A 15577-nucleotide genomic window follows, 5' to 3' on the forward strand; every position below is an offset into this window, starting at 1 on the left:
ACGACTTGATTAGTTTAGTGTTAGCTACCTACATAGCTGTCTTTGCTGTCTTCGTATCATCGTATCATCGTATCAAGATAATTGTGTTGTTTAGGTTTAGAGTGTGTAGTCTTAGAGTGATTATCTTAATTTACCGAGGTTAGCTAGCCAGCTATTTGTCGTCCTTAACGTAGGTGACTCTGCTAGCTAGCCAACAGCTAGCCAACGCTAGCCAACGTCTTCTGTATAGAACTCAACTACCCGGTCGCATTCACAGGTTGTATCACATTTTCACTTCATTTCATTACAGTACAACGGTTTGATTTGTTTGATCGTAGCTAGCTACTTAGCTAGCTACATAGCCGTCTTTGTATCAAAGATAATTGTGTAGTCTAGAGCGATTTTCTAGGTTCGCTAGCCATCTATTGTCGTTCTTTTAGCAAGCGTAACGTAAACAACACTGCTAGCTAGCCTGCTAGCCCCGAATAACAACACTGCAGAAACTATTACACTCAACGGAATGACTTGATTAGTGTAGTGTCAACAACGCACCCACTGCCAGCTGGCCTACTTCAGCAGTACTGTATCATTTTAATCATTTTAGTCAATAAGATTCTTGCTACGTAGCTTAACTTTCTGAACATTCGAGACGTGTAGTCCACTTGTCATTCAATCTCCTTTGCATTAGCGTAGCCTCTTCTGTAGCCTGTCAACTATGTGTCTGTTTATCCCTGTTCTCTCCTCTCTGCACAGACCATACAAACGCTCCTCACCGCGTGGCCGCGGCCACCCTACTCTGGTGGTCCCAGCGCGCACGACCCACGTGGAGTTCAGGTCTCCGGTAGCCTCTGGAACTGCCAATCTGCGGTCAACAAGGCAGAGTTCATCTCAGCCTATGCCTCCCTCCAGTCCCTCGACTTCTTGGCACTGACGGAAACATGGATCACCACAGACAACACTGCTACTCCTACTGCTCTCTCTTCGTCCGCCCACGTGTTCTCGCACACCCGAGAGCATCTGGTCAGCGGGGTGGTGGCACCGGGATCCTCATCTCTCCCAAGTGGTCATTCTCTCTTTCTCCCCTTACCCATCTGTCTATCGCCTCCTTTGAATTCCATGCTGTCACAGTTACTAGCCCTTTCAAGCTTAACATCCTTATCATTTATCGCCCTCCAGGTTCCCTCGGAGAGTTCATCAATGAGCTTGATGCCTTGATAAGCTCCTTTCCTGAGGACGGCTCACCTCTCACAGTTCTGGGCGACTTTAACCTCCCCCGTCTACCTTTGACTCTTTCCTCTCTGCCTCCTTCTTTCCACTCCTCTCCTCTTTTGACCTCACCCTCTCACCTTCCCCCCTACTCACAAGGCAGGCAATACGCTCGACCTCATCTTTACTAGATGCTGTTCTTCCACTAACCTCACTGCAACTCCCCTCCAAGTCTCCGACCACTGCCTTGTATCCTTTTCCCTCTCGCTCTCATCCAACACCTCCCACACTGCCCCTACTCGGATGGTATCGCGCCGTCCCAACCTTCGCTCTCTCTCCCCCGCTACTCTCTCCTCTTCCATCCTATCATCTCTTCCCTCCGCTCAAACCTTCTCCCACCTATCTCCTGATTCTGCCTCCTCAACCCTCCTCTCCTCCCTCTCTGCATCCCTTGACTCTCTATGTCCCCTATCCTCCAGGCCGGCTCGGTCCTCCCCTCCCGCTCCGTGGCTCGATGACTCATTGCGAGCTCACAGAACAGGGCTCCGGGCAGCCGGCGGAAATGGAGGAAAACTCGCCTCCCTGCGGACCTGGCATCCTTTCACTCCCTCCTCTCTACATTTTCCTCCTCTGTCTCTGCTGCTAAAGCCACTTTCTACCACGCTAAATTCCAAGCATCTGCCTCTAACCCTAGGAAGCTCTTTGCCACCTTCTCCTCCCTCCTGAATCCTCCGCCCCCTCCCCCCTCCTCCCTCTCTGCAGATGACTTCGTCAACCATTTTGAAAAGAAGGTCGACGACATCCGATCCTCGTTTGCTAAGTCAAACGACACCGCTAGTTCTGCTCACACTGCCCTACCCTGTGCTCTGACCTCTTTCTCCCCTCTCTCTCCAGATGAAATCTCGCGTCTTGTGACGACCGGCCGCCCAACAACCTGCCCGCTTGACCCTATCCCCTCCTCTCTTCTCCAGACCATTTCCGGAGACCTTCTCCCTTACCTCACCTCGCTCATCAACTCATCCCTGACCGTTGGCTACGTCCCTTCCGTCTTCAAGAGAGCGAGAGTTGCACCCCTTCTGAAAAAACCTACACTCGATCCCTCCGATGTCAACAATTACAGACCAGTATCCCTTCTTTCTTTTCTCTCCAAAACTCTTGAACGTGCCGTCCTTGGCCAGCTCTCCCGCTATCTCTCTCTGAATGACCTTCTTGATCCAAATCAGTCAGGTTTCAAGACTAGTCATTCAACTGAGACTGCTCTCCTCTGTATCACGGAGCGCTCCGCACTGCTAAAGCTAACTCTCTCTCCTCTGCTCTCATCCTTCTAGATCTATCGGCTGCCTTCGATACTGTGAACCATCAGATCCTCCTCTCCACCCTCTCCGAGTTGGGCATCTCCGGCGCGGCCCACGCTTGGATTGCGTCCTACCTGACAGGTCGCTCCTACCAGGTGGCGTGGCGAGAATCTGTCTCCTCACCACGCGCTCTCACCACTGGTGTCCCCCAGGGCTCTGTTCTTGGCCCTCTCCTATTCTCGCTATACACCAAGTCACTTGGCTCTGTCATAACCTCACATGGTCTCTCTTATCATTGCTATGCAGACGACACACAATTAATCTTCTCCTTTCCCCCTTCTGATGACCAGGTGGCGAATCGCATCTCTGCATGTCTGGCAGACATATCAGTGTGGATGACGGATCACCACCTCAAGCTGAACCTCGGCAAGACGGAGCTGCTCTTCCTCCCGGGGAAGGACTGCCCGTTCCATGATCTCGCCATCACGGTCGACAACTCCATTGTGTCCTCCTCCCAGAGCGCCAAGAACCTTGGCGTGATCCTGGACAACACCCTGTCGTTCTCAACTAACATCAAGGCGGTGGCCCGTTCCTGTAGGTTCATGCTCTACAACATCCGCAGAGTACGACCCTGCCTCACACAGGAAGCGGCGCAGGTCCTAATCCAGGCACTTGTCATCTCCCGTCTGGATTACTGCAACTCGCTGTTGGCTGGGCTCCCTGCCTGTGCCATTAAACCCCTTCAACTCATCCAGAACGCCGCAGCCCGTCTGGTGTTCAACCTTCCCAAGTTCTCTCACGTCACCCCGCTCCTCCGTTCTCTCCACTGGCTTCCAGTTGAAGCTCGCATCCGCTACAAGACCATGGTGCTTGCCTACGGAGCTGTGAGGGGGAACGGCACCTCAGTACCTCCAGGCTCTGATCAGGCCCTACACCCAAACAAGGGCACTGCGTTCATCCACCTCTGGCCTGCTCGCCTCCCTACCACTGAGGAAGTACAGCTCCCGCTCAGCCCAGTCAAAACTGTTCGCTGCCCTGGCCCCCAATGGTGGAACAAACTCCCTCACGACGCCAGGACAGCGGAGTCAATCACCACCTTCCGGAGACACCTGAAACCCCACCTCTTTAAGGAATACCTAGGATAGGTTAAGTAATCCCTCTCACCCCACCCCCTAAGTTTAGATATGTAGACAAAGTAAACAAGTGGCATAGTTAAAGGGTTGAGTGATACATGTGTTACATAAGGATGCAGTCGATGTTGTAGAGTACAGTATATACATATGTATATGAGATGAATAATGTAGGGTAAGTAACATTATATAAGGGTAGCATTGTTTAAAGTGGCTAGTGATATATTTACATCATTTCCCATCAATTCCCATTATTAAATGGCTGGAGTTGGGTCAGTGTCAATGACAGTGTGTTGGCAGCAGCCACTCAATGTTAGTGGTGGCTATTTAACAGTCTGATGGCCTTGAGATAGAAGCTGTTTTCAGTCTGGTCCCAGCTTTGATGCACCTGTACTGACCTCGCCTTCTGGATGATAGCGGGTGAACAGGCAGTGGTTCGGGTGGTTGATGTCCTTGATGATCTTTATGGCCTTCCTGTAACAACGAGGTGGTGTAGGTGTCCTGGAGGGCAGGTAGTTTGCCCCGGTGATGCGTTGTGCAGTCCTCACTACCCTCTGAGAGCCTTACGGTTGAGGGCGGGCAGTTGCCGTACCAGGCGGTGATACAGCCCGCCAGGATGCTCTCGATTGTGCATCTGTAGAAGTTTGTGAGTGCTTTTGGTGACAAGCCAAATTTCTTCAGCCCTCCTGAGGTTGAATAGGCGCTGCTGCGCTTCTTCACGACGCTGTCAGTGTGAGTGGACCAATTCAGTTTGTCTGTGATGTGTATGCCGAGGAACTTAAACTAGCTACCCTCTCCACTACTGTTCCATCGATGTGGATAGGGGGTGTTCCCTCTGCTGTTTCCTGAAGTCCACAATCATCTCCTTAGTTTTGTTGACGTTGAGTGTGAGGTTATTTTCCTGACACCACACTCCCAGGCCTCACCCTCCTCCCTGTAGGCCGTCTCGTCGTTGTTGGTAATCAAGCCTACCACTGTTGTGTGGGTCAAACTTGATGATTGAGTTGGAGCGTGCGTGGCCACGCAGTCGTGGGTGAACAGGGAGTACAGAGAGGGCTCAGGCACCTTGTGGGGCCCCGTGTTGAGGATCAGCGGGGAGGAGATGTTGTTGCCTACCCTCACCACCTGGGGCGGCCCGTCAGGAAGTCCAGTACCCAGTTGCACAGGCGGGGCCGAGACCCAGGGTCTCGAGCTTGATGACGAGCTTGAGGGTACTATGGTGTTGAATGCCGAGCTGTAGTCGATGAACAGCATTCTCACATAGGTATTCCTCTTGTCCAGGTGGGTTAGGGCAGTGTGCAGTGTGGTTGAGATTGCATCGTCTGTGGACCTATTTGGCGGTAAGCAAATTGGAGTGGGTCTAGGTGTCAGGTAGGGTGGAGGGTGATATGGTCCTTGACTAGTCTCTCAAAGCACTTCATGATGACGGAAGTGAGTGCTACGGGGCGGTAGTCGTTTAGCTCAGTTACCTTAGCTTTCTTGGGAACAGGAACAATGGTGGCCCTCTTGAAGCATGTGGGAACAGCAGACTGGTATAGGGATTGATTGAATATGTCCGTAAACACACCGGCCAGCTGTCTGCGCATGCCGGAGGCGCGGCTGGGGATACCGTCTGGGCCTGCAGCCTTGCGAGGGTTAACACGTTTAAATGTCTTAATCACCTCGGCTGCAGTGAAGGAGAGACTGCATATAACACGTAAAAAAACAAAAAACTGCATAGTTTCCTAGAACGCGAAGCGAGAGGCGGCCATCTCAGTCGGCGCCGGAAGTTAATGAAGAAGAACAGGCTCAGGGTTAGGGTTAGGTTTTGGTTTAAGAACAGGCTCAGGCTCAGGGTTAGGGATAGGTTTTGGTTTAAGAACAGGCTCAGGGTTAGGGATAGGTTTGGGTTTAAGAACAGGCTCAGGGTTAGGGATAGGTTTTGGTTTAAGAACAGGCTCAGGGTTAGGGATAGGTTTGGGTTTAAGAACAGGCTCAGGGTCAGGGTTAGGGATAGGTTTTGGTTTAAGAACAGGCTCAGGGTTAGGGTTAGGGATAGGTTTTGGTTTAAGAACAGGCTCAGGGTTAGGGTTAGGGATAGGTTTTGGTTTAAGAACAGGCTCAGGGTTCGGGATAGGGTTAGGGATAGGTTTGGGTTTAAGAACAGGCTCAGGGTCAGGGATAGGTTTGGGTTTAAGAACAGGCTCAGGGTCAGGGATAGGTTTTGGTTTAAGAACAGGCTCAGGGTTAGGGATAGGTTTGGGTTTAAGAACAGGCTCAGGGTTAGGGTTAGGTTTAAGAACAGGCTCAGGGTTAGGGTTAGGGTTAGGTTTAAGAACAGGCTCAGGGTCAGGGTTAGGGTTAGGTTTAAGAATCAGGGTCAGGGATAGGTTTGGTTTAAGAACAGGCTCAGGCTCAGGGTTAGGGATAGGTTTTGGTTAAGAACAGGCTCAGGGTTAGGGTTAGGGATAGGTTTTGGTTTAAGAACAGGCTCAGGGTCAGGGTTAGGGATATGGTTAGGGATAGGTTTGGGTTTAAGAACAGGCTCAGGGTCAGGGTTAGGGATATGGTTAGGGATAGGTTTTGGTTTAAGAACAGGCTCAGGGTCAGGGATAGGTTTTGGTTTAAGAACAGGCTCAGGGTCAGGGTTAGGGATATGGTTAGGGATAGGTTTTGGTTTAAGAACAGGCTCAGGGTCAGGGTTAGGGATAGGGTTAGGGTTAGGTTTGGGTTTAAGAACAGGCTCAGGGTTAGGGATAGGTTTGGGTTAGGGATAGGTTTGGGTTAAGAACAGGCTCAGGGTCAGGGATAGGTTTTGGTTTAAGAACAGGCTCAGGGTCAGGGATAGGGATAGGGTTAGGTTAGGTTTGGGTTTAAGAACAGGCTCAGGGTCAGGGTTAGGGATATGGTTAGGGATAGGTTTGGGTTAAGAACAGGCTCAGGGTCAGGGATAGGGATAGGGTTAGGGATAGGTTTGGGTTTAAGAACAGGCTCAGGGTTAGGTTTGGGTTGCTCACCCAGCGATGTTGGATATGGAGATGCTCTTTGACAGGTTGGAGCCGGGGAAAGGTATGATGGAGGTATGTCTTCGGGAGGGAACAACCAATGAGGAGTGGTCTTCTGGAGACAAGATGGCTGACCAGGGTCGCTCCCTCGATGCACCTGCTGTGATGTCATAAGAGAGGGCCAGCGTTAACAGAGGAATGCGGTAGGATGGTATTGGGTTACGTCCCACATGGCACCCTAATCCTTACATAGTGCACATGTTGACATGCAGCCCTGTAGGACTCTATAGGGAACAGATACATCCAGCCCTGTAGGACTCTATAGGGAACAGATACATCCAGCCCTGTAGGACTCTATAGGGAACAGATACATCCAGCCCTGTAGGACTCTATAGGAACAGATACATCCAGCCCTGTAGGACTCTATAGGGAACAGATCATCCATCCTGTAGGACTCTATAGGGAACAGATACATCCAGCCCTGTAGGACTCTATAGGGTACAGATACATCCAGCCCTGTAGGACTCTATAGGGTACAGATACATCCAGCCCTGTAGGACTCTATAGGGAACAGATACATCCAGCCCTGTAGGACTCTATAGGGAACAGATACATCCAGCCCTGTAGGACTCTATAGGGAACAGATACATCCATCCTGTAGGACTCTATAGGGAACAAATACATCCAGCCCTGTAGGACTCTATAGGGTACAGATACATCCAGCCCTGTAGGACTCTATAGGGAACAGATACATCCAGCCCTGTAGGACTCTATAGGGTAGATACATCCAGCCCTGTAGGACTCTATAGGGAACAGATACATCCAGCCCTGTAGGACTCTATAGGGAACAGATACATCCAGCCCAGCTATAGGGAACCATCCAGCCCTGAAGGACTCTATAGGGAACAGATACATCCAGCCCTGTAGGACTCTATAGGGAACAGATACATCCAGCCCTAGGACTCTATAGGAACAGATACATCCAGCCCTGTAGGACTCTATAGGGAGAAGATACATCCAGCCCTGTAGGACTCTATAGGGAGAAGATACATCCAGCCCTGTAGGACTCTATAGGGAGAAGATACATCCAGCCCTGTAGGACTCTATAGGGAGAAGATACATCCAGCCCTGTAGGACTCTATAGGGAACAGACAACATGCAGCCCTGTAGGACCAACAGATCTGGGACCAGGACAATGCTGTGGTGGCTCTGGTTAACACCAACAGATCTGGGACCAGGACAGGACTGTGGTGGCTCTGGGAAACACCAACAGTATGACTATTGAGTATATTTAAGATGGACTCACGGTTTAACCCTCGTTTTGGTCTCCGGGTGACAACAGGAATGGTGGCTGAATCTGGAACTGCAAACTGCTGTCTGGGCGACTGGAGGAAAACAATCCAGGACTTCAGTAGTGTAAATAAGTTCATGACCTTGATGTCCTGTATGCTACTCATCCTATTGGCTGACAAAATGATCTTGTACATAAAAACATGATGTCCTTCTGTAGCTCAGTTGGTAGAGCATGGCGCTTGTAACGCCAGGGTAGTGGGTTCGATCCCCTGGACCACCCATACGTAGAATGTATGCACACATGACTGTAAGTCGCTTTGGATAAAAGCGTCTGCTAAATGGCATATATTATTATTATTATTATATTATTATTATATTATATTATTATTTATTATTATTATTATTATTATTATTATTATTATTATTCTTGTAGGCTACTCATCCTATTGGCTGACAAAATGATCTAGTGCATAAAAACATGATGTCCTTGTAGGCTACTCATTTTATAGGCTGACGAAATGGTTTTGAAAATAGTTTTAAATACAGTTTTTCCTTACCTTCATCTTCACCTTGGCACAGACAGGCAGGCTTTCTCTACAACTCTTATGAACATGTGAATTGCAATCTGAAAAATACAAAAAGAATGCAACTCTAAATCTGAAAGTAAAAACTCAGTCTACAGAACCAGAGAGTTGGACTGGTCTACAGAACCAGAGAGTTGGACTGGTCTACAGAACCAGAGAGTTGGACTGGTCTACAGAACCAGAGAGTTGGACTGGTCTACAGAACCAGAGAGTTGGACTGGTCTACAGAACCAGAAAAGTGGACCGGTCTACAGAGTTGGACTGGTCTACAGAACCAGAGAAGTGGACTGGTCTGTAGAACCAGAGAATTGGACTGGTCTACAGAACTAGAGAGTTGGCGTATGTCCAGAATGACACCATAGTCCTTCGGGGATTCTTGAAAGTTGGGACAATCCTTGTTGGGAAACTTTGTATTTATAGACAATTTGTTTTTCTTTTGTTTGTTTTAATTCAGATGAAATTACATTTAGTGGAATTTAATTAGGGAAAGATTTGCTTTTGTAATTTTCTAAATATTTTCTATATTATACATTTTCATATCGGCTCTATGCCTAGACATGCCCTTGTCTGGAACAAATTATACCAGTTTCAACTCTCCAATTATACATATTTTTATTCTATAAACCGGCAATGATATTTTTATAGTTTAAAAAAATATATGTTGTAGTTTCTTGTGAGAGCCCTCTCTGCCTTTAAGAGAAATAGTCTTAAAAGATGTGCCTGGAGATATGGTGAACTCCGTCAGATTGGTCTTAAATCCTAAATGAATCAGGGATGAGCAGGGACAGCTTCTTCTGCATGTCCTTATTCTATGTAGTACAAGAAGACCACTCCGGAAAGTTCTCTACATTTAATAGATGAAAACAAAAAATATTGAAATCACCACACATCATCACAACAATGAACTGTCAATTCCATCTCCTTGATAGAATATTCATTTTGGTTTAAATATGTTTATTTTGATTAGTTTTTAGTCATGAAGCAACTGAAGAAAAACTAAATTGCGACCTTGTATACCACTTCAATTCCATAAATCAAACTCATTCAGATTGTTTTCTAACGTCAACTCTGTAAAAGGTTGTTGTCGAACGTCACAACTCATTCAGATTGTTGTCGAACGTCAAACTCATTCAGATTGTTGTCTGGCGTCAACTCCGTAAGTCATCCACATACATAGACACTCTGTCTTTACTCAAAGTCAGTGGTATTCAGTTAGTAAAGGTTGAAAAAAGCAAGGGGCCTAAACAGCTACTCTGGGGAATTCCTGATTCTACCTGCAAGGGGCCTAAACAGCTGCCCTGGGGAATTCCTGATTCTACCTGGATTATGTTTGAGAGGCTTCCATTAACAGTCTGATGGCCTAGAGATAGAAGCTGTTTCAGTCTCAGCTTTGATGCACCTGTACTGAGCTCGCTTTCTGGATGGTAGTGGTGTGAACAGGCAGTGGCTCGGGTGGTTATTGTCCATGATGATCTTTATGGCCTTCCTGTGACATCGGGTGGTGTAGGTGTCCTGGAGGGCAGGTAGTTTGCCCCGGTGATGCGTTGTGCAGACCGCACTACCCTCTGGAGAGCCTTGCGGTTGTGGGCGGTGCAGTTGCCATTCCGGGCGGTGATACAGCCCGAAAGGATGCTCGATTGTGCATGTGTAAAAGTTTGTGAGGGTTTTAGGTGACAAGCCACATTTCTTCAGCCTCCTGAGGTTGAAGAGGCATTGTTGCACCTTCTTCACCACACTGTCTGTTTGGATGGACCATTTCAGATTGTCAGTGATGTGTAGGCAGAGGAACTCCATCAGCCACGGAGAAGGAGATTCCACAGTCCTTGGTAGCGGGCCACATTGGTGGCACTGTATTATCCTCAAAGTGGGCAAAGAAGGTGTTTAGTTCACCTGGAAGCAAGACGTCGGTGTCCGTGACGTGGCTGGTTTACCTTTTGAAGTCCGTGATTGTCGGCAGACAATTGTCTTGTGTCTGAGCCATTGAATTGCGACTCCACTTTGTCGACATTTGGATGATTTGATTTAATTTAAACTTTTTATTTATTTTAACCTTTAACTAGGCAAGTCAGTTAAGATCAAATTCTTATTTACAATGAGGGCCTACCCCGGCCAAACCCGGACGATGCTGGGCCAATTGTGCAAAGTCCTATGGTATTATTCTCTGACACTATCCAGAACATATCCCAGTCCCTGTAATCAAAACAATCTTGAAACGTGGATTCCCGATTGGTCAGACTGGCGTTAAATAGTCCTTAGCATGGGTACTTCCTGTTTAAGTTTTTGCCTATAGGAATGGAGGAGCAAAATAGATACGTGTTCATATTTGTGAAATAAGGGCGGGCGAGGGCCTTGTAAGCGGAAGTTAGAGTAGCAATGATCCAGTGGTTTTCCAGTGCGAGTTCTACAGTCGATATGCTGATACAATTTAGGTAGCCTTGTTCTCAAATTTTGTTTGTTAAAATCCCCAGCTACAATTAATTCAGCCTCAGCATATATGATTTCCAATATAGTCCATTGAAGTTCCTTGAGGGCCATTGTGGTATCGACTTGAGGGGGGATATATATGGCTGTGACAATAACAAAATATAATTATCTTGAGATAATATGGTCGGCATTTGATTATGAGGAATTCTAGGTCAGGTGAACAAAAAGACTTGAATTCCTGTTGTTACAATTACACCATAAGTCATTAAACATGAAACCCCCGCCCTTCTTCCCAAAGAGATGTTTATTACTGTCGGCGCGACGCACTGATAAACCAGGTAGTTGTACCGTCTCCGACAGCATATCCCGAGAGAGCCATGGTTCCGTGAAACAGAGTATGTTACAATCCCTGATGTCTCTCTGGAAAGCAAACCTCAACCCTAATTTCATCGACCTTGTTATCTAGGGACTGGACATTGGCGAGTTATATACTCGGGAGTGGTGGGTGGTGTGTGCACCTCTAAGTCTGACCAGAACACTGTTCTGTCTGCCTCTTCTCCAGCAGAGTTGTTTTGGATCAGCCTCAGGAATCAGTTCAATTGCCCGAGTGTTACGGACAAAGGATCCCCTTCGGGAAAGTCGTATTCCTGGTCGTAGTGCTGGTAAGTTGACATCGCTCTGATATCCAATAGTTCTTCCCGGCTGTATGTAATAAAACTTAAGATTGTCTGTGCTAACAATGTAAGAAATAATACATCAAAATAAAAATACTGAAATGTTTCCTAAGGATTAGAAGCAAAGCAGCCCTCTCTGTCAGCGCCATCTTGAGTGATATGGTGTGTATCTACTAAACCTGCTAATAGTTGGTTTTGTTAGAGTTGTATTGACTGATGTTGTCTTACGGGTGCAGAGAAAGGCATCCTTAGTGTTGATGGTTTTGCTGCATTGGTGGCAGGAGGAGGATTGTGTCTGGGAGGAGACCATGCTGAAGTGATGTCCGTTCAGCGTACATCTCTCTCTGGCCTTCGCCTCTCTCCTATCGTCTTTGTCTCGACTCTTCTCTCCATCCTTTTCCTGCAGGTGGAAGAAGGGGGATTAGGAGAAGAAACAGAATGAGGTCAGACAGTACAGCTACCCTCTCTCTCCGTTCCTCCTTTCCCTGCCTAGAAACAGAATGAGGTCAGACAGTACATCTACCCTCTCTCTCCGTTCCTCCTTTCCCTGCCTAGAAACAGAATGAGGTCAGACAGTACAGCTACCCCTCTCTCCGTTCCTCCTTTCCCTGCCTAGAAACAGAATGAGGTCAGACAGTACATCTACCCTCTCTCTCCGTTCCTCCTTTCCCTGCCTAGAAACAGAATGAGGTCAGACAGTACAGCTACCCTCTCTCTCCGTTCCTCCTTTCCCTGCCTAGAAACAGAATGAGGTCAGACAGTACAGCTACCCTCTCTCTCCGTTCCTCCTTTCCCTGCCTAGAAACAGAATGAGGTCAGACAGTAGGACAGCTACCCCTCTCTCCGTTCCTCCTTTCCCTGCCTAGAAACAGAATGAGGTCAGACAGTACAGCTACCCTCTCTCTCCGTTCCTCCTTTCCCTGCCTAGAAACAGAATGAGGTCAGACAGTACAGCTACCCTCTCTCTCCGTTCCTCCTTTCCCTGCCTAGAAACAGAATGAGGTCAGACAGTACAGGTCAGACAGTACAGCTACCCTCTCTCTCCGTTCCTGTCGGGAAAGGATCTCTATGGTAACTAGTCCTCATATAGACCACAGATGACCTCTACTGACCAGGATCTGTATGGTAACTAGTCCTTATATAGACCACAGATGACCTCTACTGACCAGGATCTGTTAGTCTGTATGGTTACTAGTCCTTATATAATCCGGCGTCTGCATTGACTGTGCAGCATTTCAATCATACGGCCTCTGCAGAAGTCTGGGCCATTCATACTTCCTGTGTTTCGCAGAGTATGCACAGAGCTGTTGTCAAGGAAGTTGTAGAGGAAGTGAATTTGTGTTTACACAAGACTTCCCGCCCCCTCACCTACCGTCGACCAATCACGTCAATGTGGAGTCATATGGAGCCCTCCACGTTGTTACACAATTTGACAGTATTACATCACACCCTCCCTACAGCGCCTACTGACCACGTTGGTATCTAGCTTACATCGCCTCTTCCCCTTTACGCTCACTTCCCCTTACATTCAGGAAGTTGCACACAGCTGAATGGCATAAAAACTCTCCAATACAGAATAACAACTCGGTCATCTCAACAACTTTTCTCAAAAAATCAAGGTGTTTAAAACAATGACTTCCAGTAGCTGGTTCTAAAAACTAAGCACACAATACATTGGTTATCCTCTGACAAATCTGCTATTTATACAACCTGAATAGAGGTAGAGGTAGAGGTAGAGGTAGAGGTCATCACACAATACATGGGTTATCCTCTGACAAATCTGCTATTTAAACAACCTGAATAGAGGTAGAGGTAGAGGTAGAGGTAGAGGTAGAGGTCATCACACAATACATGGGTTATCCTCTGACAAATCTGCTATTTATACAACCTGAATTCAACTTTCAATGTTGTCAATGCAGAGGTATTTTGATTGGTTAAACACAATATCAAAAACAGATAAACAGCTGAAAACAGGCTGCGTTAACAGGATATATTTTACACCGGGTGGAAATGAAGATGCTAACAGGACCAGAATCACACTGTTCATTCCTCCCAGATCTACCAAACCCATCTGTATCCTTCCAAACCCATCTGTATCCTTCCAAACCCATCGGTATCCTACCAAGCCCATCTGTATCCTACCAAGCCCATCTGTATCCTACCAAACCCATCTGTATCCTACCAAACCCATCTGTATCCTTCCAAACCCATCTGTATCCTTCCAAACCCATCTGTATCCTACCAAACCCATCTGTATCCTTCCAAACCCATCTGTATCCTTCCAAACCCATCTGTATCCTTCCAAACCCATCTGTATCCTACCAAACCCATCTGTATCCTACCAAACCCATCTGTATCCTACCAAACCCATCTGTATCCTACCAAACCTATCTGTATCCTTCCAAACCCATCTGTATCCTACCAAGCCCATCTGTATCCTACCAAACCCATTGTGATCCCTTTCCTAACAAGATAGAGTATGTATCCTACCAAACCCATTGTGATCCCTTTCCTAACTAGAGTATGTATCCTACCAAACCCATCTGTATCCTACCAAACCCATCTGTATCCTACCAAACCCATTGTGATCCCTTTCCTAACAAGATAGAGTATGTATCCTACCAAACCCATTGTGATCCCTTTCCTAACTAGATAGTATGTATCCTACCAAACCCATTGTGATCCCTTTCCTAACTAGATAGAGTATGTATCCTACCAAACCCATTGTGATCCCTTTCCTAACAAGATAGAGTATGTATCCTGTATATTTCCCTGCTTTGCCAACCATCAGATGTTCTACCATCCAGACGTACAGCTGTTTTACAAACTGCCTCAACTACTTCTACAGATTCCATACAGAGTTACAAACCCCAGGTGACTCACCTACCCCTGTCCTCCTATTGTCCTCCTAATGTCTTCCTACTGTTCTCTACCCCCGTCCTCCTGCGGTACCTACCCCTGTCCTCTACCCCGTCCTCCTGCGGTACCTACTCCTGTCCTCTACCCCTGTCCTCCTACTATCCCCTACCTCCGTCATCCTGCAGTACCTACCCCTGTCCTCTACCCCTGTCCTCTACCCCTATCCTCCTGCAGTACCTACCCCTGTCCTCTACCCCATCCTCCTGCTGTACCTACCCCTGTCCTCTACCCCTGTCCTCCTTTATCTACCCCTGTCCTCCTACTGTACCTACCCCTGTCCTCCTACTGTATCTACCCCTGTCCTCCTACTGTACCTACCCCTGTCCTCTACCCTTGTCCTCCTACTGTCCTCTACCCCTGTCCTCCTGCTGTCCTCTACCCCTGTCCTCTACCCTTGTCCTCCTACTGTCCTCTACCCCTGTCCTCTACCCCGTCCTCCTGTGGTACCTACCCCTGTCCTCTACCCCCGTCCTCCTGCTGTACCTACCCCTGTCCTCTATCCCTGTCCCCTACCCCTGTCCTCCTACTGTATCTACCCCTGTCCTCCTTCTGTACCTACCTCTAGTCCTCGCCGACACTTTAACTTCATGGAGAGACCTTTGACATCAAAGAACCGTCGATACAACATCTCTGTTACTTTCAGTGACTGTGAGCCCCAGACAGGCTGATATCTAACCTTACAATGCTTCAACCTTCTCAACCACAGCCTCCACTGACTGAACACCACAGTACCACAGCACTTCACAACACTAGTTCCTATCAGAGTAGGGAGAGAGACAGTGAGAACCAGGAAGTGATGTAACAGTGTACAGGGGGTGCCCAGTTCCTATCAGAGTAGGGAGAGAGACAGAGAGCACCAGGAAGTGATGCAACAGTGTATAGGGGGTGCTGTTTCTGACTCAACCACCATCTCCAGTAGTAAGAGACAGGTATTCATAGAATGACATAGAACTAGAACGGTCTGTCTTAGCTGCTGGTCGAGGCTGAGGTCTGTCTTAGCTGCTGGTCGAGGCTGAGGTCTGTCTTAGCTGCTGGTCGTGGCTGAGGTCTGTCTTAGCTGCTGGTCGAAGCTGAGGTCTGTCTTAGCTG

General features: G+C 47.8%; 1 protein-coding gene across 2 annotated transcripts; it reads right to left on the minus strand.

Annotated features, from left to right (window-relative positions):
- Nucleotides 1-6506: 6506 nt before the first annotated feature.
- On the minus strand, nt 6507-15219 carry LOC124029553 (A-kinase anchor protein 13-like). 2 transcript variants are annotated; one of them, XM_046341225.1, is made up of 5 exons: nt 15048-15219; nt 11798-11969; nt 8445-8512; nt 7901-7979; nt 6507-6751 (listed from the first exon to the last, which is right to left on the minus strand). In XM_046341225.1, the coding sequence occupies exons 1-5, from the start codon at nt 15114-15116 to the stop codon at nt 6603-6605; spliced, it is 537 nt and encodes a 178-aa protein (XP_046197181.1). In that variant the 5' UTR covers nt 15117-15219; the 3' UTR covers nt 6507-6602. The 2 variants fall into 2 exon arrangements, with proteins under 2 accessions (XP_046197181.1, XP_046197180.1); XM_046341224.1 differs by having other exon boundaries at nt 6514-6754; nt 15048-15216.
- Nucleotides 15220-15577: the final 358 nt, after the last annotated feature.

The sequence above is a fragment of the Oncorhynchus gorbuscha genome, unplaced genomic scaffold (genome assembly GCF_021184085.1).
Source record: "Oncorhynchus gorbuscha isolate QuinsamMale2020 ecotype Even-year unplaced genomic scaffold, OgorEven_v1.0 Un_scaffold_6793, whole genome shotgun sequence".
NCBI classification, from domain to species: domain Eukaryota; kingdom Metazoa; phylum Chordata; class Actinopteri; order Salmoniformes; family Salmonidae; genus Oncorhynchus; species Oncorhynchus gorbuscha.

What these genes read in the sequence shown, in the direction of transcription:
- LOC124029553 (XM_046341224.1), bottom strand. Translation starts at nt 15,116, where the DNA reads ATGTTGTATCGACGGTTCTTTGATGTCAAAGGTCTCTCCATGAAGTTA. An exon ending in GTGCCAAGGTGAAGATGAAG is followed by an intron (nt 7,980 to 8,444) that starts GTAAGGAAAAAC and finishes GTTTTCCTCCAG; the next exon opens with TCGCCCAGACAGCAGTTTGC. An exon ending in ACCAAAACGAGGGTTAAACC is followed by an intron (nt 6,755 to 7,900) that starts GTGAGTCCATCT and finishes ATGACATCACAG; the next exon opens with CAGGTGCATCGAGGGAGCGA.